Raw genomic sequence first — 6,209 nt, 5'->3', positions numbered from 1 at the left:
AGTCTTCGCAGAGAAGCAACCTTGGCCAGATCGCCACGCCAACCGACCGTATCGCAGGAGCATTTAATGCCAGGATTGCTTGACACCTTATCCTGACGCGCGCCCTTCAGTCGACAGAGCCGAAGTGACCGCAGTCACTTCACCGCTCCACTGGCCGACCTGACAAGAAAACAGCGCCACCTCCGTCGCTCCGACTACTGTGCCACTCGACAGAGTGAGGCTGACAGCAGCTAAGTCCAGCCTCGGGCGCCATAGGAAGCTCTGCCTCGCCCGACCCCAGGGCTCGGACTCAGCCTCGGCTCCGGAAGACGACGGACTCCGCCTCGCCCGACCCCAGGGCTCGGACTCAGCCTCGGCTCCGGAAGACGACGAACTCTGCCTCGCCCGACCCAGGGCTCGGACTCAGCCTCGGCTCCGGAAGACAACGGACTCCGCCTCGCCCGATCCCAGGGCTCGGACACAACCTCGACCTCGGAGGAGCCTCCGCCTCGCCCGACCTAGGGCTCGGATCGACCACGTAACGGGGGGCCATCATTACCCTACCCCTAGCTAACTCAGGCTACGGGGAACAAGACCGACGTCCCATCTGGCTCGCCCCGGTAAACAGATAATGATGGCGCCCCGCGTGCTCCATGACGACGGTGACTCTCAGCCCCTGACGGAAGCAAGGAGACGTCAGCAAGGATTCGACAGCCCCGACAGCTGTCCTTCCGCAGGACTCCAGCTCTCCTCTGATGGCGACGACATCACATGAACAGGGTGCCAAAACCTCTCCGACTGCCACGACGGCATGTACTTAGGGCTCTAGCTCCTCTCTGCTAGACACGTTAGCACACTGCTACACCCCCCATTGTACACCTGTACCCTCTCCTTACGCCTATAAAAGGAAGGTCCAGGGCTCTCGTACGAGAAGGTTGGCCGCGCGGGAGAACGGGCCGGCGCATAAGGCTCTCCCACGCGAACGCTTGTAACCCCCTACTGCAAGCGCACCCGACCTGGGCGCAGGGCAACACGAAGGCCGCGGGTTTCCCCCTTTGCCTGTTTTCTTCCCCCCTTCGTGCTCCGTCTCGCGTCGACCCATCTGGGCTGGGGCACGCGGCGACAATTTACTCGTTGGTCCAGGGACCCCTGGGGTCGAAACGCCGACAATATTGAGCTAATGCGAGAGGTTGATAGCTCTAATAGGTTATTATTACGATCTTATTTTTTTGGCAGATCCAAAAAATATGGCAGTCACATGCATGCGGTGTCTATTTTTCTACAGATCCAAAAATTATGGCAAATCGTGTGAGTTTCCATTGCATGCACGTAAATTTTGGATTATATTTTCTTTTCCAGTTAACGAGCGCAAAAAATTGGATGGCATGAGTCACATAGAGCATAAATTATTATACAATGTCGCATAAATACTTACACCGTGTAGCATAATTGATAAAAATACATAATATCGGTGCAACTAAGAACGCGAGCGGAAATTAGGGACAATTTTATGGCAGACGTAAAATCTGGCATTTACAAACATAAGTGATTTGATTTGATTTTTTATGATAATTACGAACATGCGGGAATTAGGGATAGTTTTATGACAGACGTACAAATCTGGCATTTACTAACATAAATGATTTGATTTTTTATGGTAATTACGAACATCATAAATCAAAAAATTGTCTTTCCAATGTGCATGCAAAAAATATGCATGCTGTAAACTGATATACGAACTTTATGTTCAAGCATTAAATCGTACAGTTTTTAGCGTAAATAATACATATGGTAGGCATAAAACACAATAATCGAAAAGAAAATACGAATCGGAGGACTTAGTCGCAGAAGGACGTCGTCGACGACACAAGGACAGATGTAGGTCGTCACTCGGACCACCCGAACTGCGCCAGATCGGGGTCATACGCGATCATCGCTGCGTGCACCTCGCGCTTTCCGTGACACCGCTCGAATCGTGCCTCGCGCGTCGCCGTCACTACTCGCACGTCGAAGGGCGCCGCTTGCTCGCCGGCTTTGGAAGTGCCTCCGCCTCGGGGTCTCGGGGACGCCGCCACTTGCCCGCACAAGGGTCCCGCCGTCGCGCCCTCTGGATCGGGGAGCCGCCACCACCAACCTGGGAACCACCACCACTACTCCGGATCGAGGAACCGCCGCCACCGCGCGTCGATGTCAGGGAGCCACGACCACCGCAGCAACCGACTGGGGGTCCACCGCCGCGCGCGCTCTCGGGCAACCGCCGTCGTCGCACGCGTCGTCGCTAATGAATCGGGATGGGATGTGAAAAATTGAACACTAGGACTCCGGGTTTTCTTTTATAGACGTCTGAATCTGGTCCGGCTCGACCGCCGTTTAACCTGGACTTTCTCTGGTTATTGGAAGCACATGACTCATTATATATATATATATATATATATATATATATATATATATATATATATATATATATATATATATATATATTCACACTCTACTATTATCATTTTTTCAATACTAACATACACTACAAAGCACTGATGCCGAGAAAAGGGGTGCGGCTAGTGCACCCACACATCTGGCGCTCGCCTGTGCCCTCCCCTTCAACCGTACGCAGGGGAGGCTGAAGAGGGCTGCAACGTTTTTGGCCCCCTGCCCAGCTACAATGGCAGCGGAGCGGGCACTGCTGAACAAAGTCTAATGGCAACAACGAGCCCACGTAGGCGACTTCCAATCGTGTGGCCGAAAGGGCCCGGCCCACCACGGCCGCTGCCCGCCGCCTAGCATCGCCTACTCGCCTTGCAGTTGCAGGTTAGCAGCACTGCAGCGGTAGCCACCCACCAAGAGAGAAGAACCGCAGTCCCGCTCCTTCCCTGCCGGCTGCCGCTGCCCCGTCTCTGTCTCCAACTCCGAATATGTCGTCCTCGCCCCTCCCCACCACCTCCGGCGGGGCTCACATCTTCCCGTCTCCGCCTCGACCGCGCCACCGCCGGTGCTCCCAAGTAATCGTCGCCGCCGCCGCTCCGCCCCGTTCCTACGGCGTCGGTCGCCGCGCCGTCTCCCTAGCCGGCGTCGCCGCCTGGCTTGCCACTACCGTCGGCCGTAAGTGCTACTTTGCTGTACTCTTCTACGTATCCACACATCGACTCGTTTGCTACTCCGCCGTTCGTCATGTCCGCTTGTGTCTGTGGCTGATTTACTGCGCCCCAAACTCCCAATTGCTGCAGGGGCAGACGCGGCCAGTCCATTTGACAAGTACGTCAAGAGGTACTAAGCTCTGTCCTGCTCTTTCCTCCGGAAAAATATTTCGAATTGGATTGTTGCAGGTTGTGGCATTTGATCTACATAACACCTTATTGCCTCTTGTTGCTTGTTGTCCCTGAACTGCTACTGTCAGGAAGAAGCTGGAGCCTTTGGAGACCTACGTTCCGGCTGTCCTGCTGACCATTGACCAATTCGTTGATCTAGGTAATGCACGAGTAGGATGATCAGTATCCCACGGTATCAACTTATCTGTCGCCTCAGCAACCTTGAGCTGATGCAAAATAAAGTGTATAATCTTTTGCACCATCATCAGCAAGTATGAATTGTGTTTATCCTTAAGAGTCCCAATTACCATTAATTAATACTTCAATTTGGCATTCATAGCATCTGCCTGCCTCTCATGGCGTCCATAGCTAACTAGAAGTGGAAGTACATTTGTTTTAATGTTTCTGCCTTTGTTGTTTTTTTTAATATGGCTGTCAATTTTTTAGCGGTCCATGAGAGATCCTTCCATATATGGTTCATTGCAGAGAAATCCTTAGAATTTGAGAAACCAAGGTATGACGAGAGCAGATCATTACTTCGCTCTGGACCGGCATCATCTTTAAGAGTCAACATTCGGGCAGTAAGTGTCTATTCTGCTCAATGTTATTCAACATCACTAAATTGTTCATATTCTTTCATACCCAAAGCTGTAGGCTGGTAGTTTGATAGAATATATCATAATGTTGCAGTTTCTTTCTTGGTTCCGAATGATGCCAATTGAATTCATCTAACAAAAAAATAATAATGCAGGTGGCACAATATGCTTCTAGTAATGGTCAAGGCAAGGCTGCATCAGATGCTGTGGACGAGTGCTTACGGTAAACATAATTTGCTTTTCGTGGATGTACTTCTTTGCAGAACAAAACTTACGAGGTTATGAGATTTGTTGCCTCTGGTTTTCTAGAGCACTGGAAGATCTCGACTCACTACTACTACATGCATCACGGAATGATCCGTCAGCATCCGTTGAAACCATGAGGAGCAAGATCAGTGTTGCCCTTGCAGCATTAGACAAGTAATAGCAAATGAAACCCCTTCTACTACATTTCAAAATTAATAGGGATAGTCACTCACATCTTCATTTATATATATATTGTGTTTCAGTCTCTTGCAAACGGTGCCATCTGCAGTACTGGATAAAGGAAAGGCGATTGCTGATGCATACCGAACTCCAGTAGATGATTATGTAGAGGGCTGAAACAGTTGGAGGATATTCTTTAAGGCTGAATTTTGTTAGGTTCTATATCATGTATACCTGTTTGGATTACTAAATTCCTCGAACTGTACATCCCAATTTATAATTCGTTTGCTTTTTTTTATGAAGTTTGATTGGCTCATCTTATTTATTTTTTAGAAAAAATGAAAAGTCAAAGCAGTACTTAAAGTATATTATAGGCTATATTATAGGTTAAACGATACCACAGTAAAATCTGATAATTATATAAAAAAATGAAAAGTCAAAGCAGTACTTAAAGTATATTATAGGCTATATTATAGGTTAAACGATACCACAGTAAAATCTGATAATTATATATTTTTTTAAATAAGACGAGCCATTTAAATTCAAGGTAAAAAAATCAAACTAATTATAAATTGGAACAAAGGCAGTACAAAAGAAATTATGTAGACCAGGAATAACGTTAGCATTACTGTACCTGTTTGGGTTACCGACTTTCTTGATGGCTGATTTGGTGACCGAGGATTCCGAGGGGAAGAAATCCTCTTGCTATTCAAAATTAAATTGCAAGGGGATTCTTCCCCATGGATCCTATAAGAATCCCTAATCACCAAATCAGCTCTGAACGGTATATTTATACCTGTTTGTGTTACTAACTTTCTTGAACGGTATATTTATATATCTGTCGACGTAGATTGTTCTGACATTTCTAGATTATACATCTAGATATAATGTTTATCTATAAAAATATGTATAAAAACAATTTACAATTTAGAATAAAGGGAAATAAATCTGTAGATCGGGACTATCAATAGTGAATGAGTAATGACATCATATACCATGTTTAGTATATTTTAAGAGCATCTACAACAACAAAAAATACCTCAAAGTAGTGCTCCAAAAAATAAAATATTATATCATTTAAAGTGTTCAGTGTATTAAAAACAAATTAAACTTCAACAGTTAAACCTGACATCATGTATTTTAGAAAATAAAATACATTGTTAGGAAACAAAGGTTTAGAATGATGTAGAAAACAATGATAGGGTACTAATTCGTGAGTAGAAACAGTGATAAGGTACTAATAAATTAGAATATTTGGGTTCCTTTATGATCTGTACTATATTTTCAATAAAAATTATAAAATAGATTACTGTTGAATTGTTTTTTATGAGTCGAGCCCTATCTATATCACTAAATAACTCACACGTAAAAATTTGCAAAACACACCAAACCAAATCATCCCGCACCCATAACCTACACTAAATCCACTAAACAAATTGCATCTAGACTTAACCCATCATCAAAACCAACAGTTCAGATCGCTGGATAACCCTCTCCCTTACTCACTTAATTCAATGGATAATATTATTTGGATCATCCCACATATCTCCCCCAGCCTCCCCTCCCCCATTCGCACCAACGCCGCTGTCATCTACCCCTCCTTTCGCACCGCCGCCATTAACCCCTCCCCTATGCGAGATCGTAGCATTAGCACGAGCTATATACTAATATTTAAATATACAACACTAATATACAATATTGTTGGATAAGTTGTAAGGCCCATGGCTACCAAGGACTTTCTAATGTTATATATATATATATATATATATATATATATATATATATATATATATATATATATATATATATATATATATATATATATATCATGGTATCAAAATTGCATGTGTGATCCTACTAAAGTATTAAATTCAAATGAAACTCATTGCTATAAAGAAAATGGACC

At 45.2% G+C, this 6,209-nt stretch overlaps 1 protein-coding gene across 1 annotated transcript; it reads left to right on the top strand.

The window, feature by feature from the left end:
• Positions 1-2,800: 2,800 nt before the first annotated feature.
• Positions 2,801-4,578, top strand: LOC103631786 (Os03g0176600-like protein). Its single transcript, NM_001428402.1, has 7 exons — positions 2,801-3,075; positions 3,201-3,240; positions 3,371-3,441; positions 3,768-3,862; positions 4,033-4,100; positions 4,187-4,297; positions 4,387-4,578. Exons 1-7 carry the CDS (start codon positions 2,889-2,891, stop codon positions 4,478-4,480), a joined length of 666 nt encoding a protein of 221 aa, NP_001415331.1. The 5' UTR covers positions 2,801-2,888; the 3' UTR covers positions 4,481-4,578.
• The last annotated feature ends 1,631 nt before the right edge of the window (positions 4,579-6,209 follow it).

The sequence above is a fragment of the Zea mays genome, chromosome 1, assembly GCF_902167145.1.
Source record: "Zea mays cultivar B73 chromosome 1, Zm-B73-REFERENCE-NAM-5.0, whole genome shotgun sequence".
Lineage (NCBI taxonomy): Eukaryota > Viridiplantae > Streptophyta > Magnoliopsida > Poales > Poaceae > Zea > Zea mays.
Note: the sequence above shows the minus strand (reverse complement) of the source record. Positions and strands in the feature narration are given on the sequence as shown.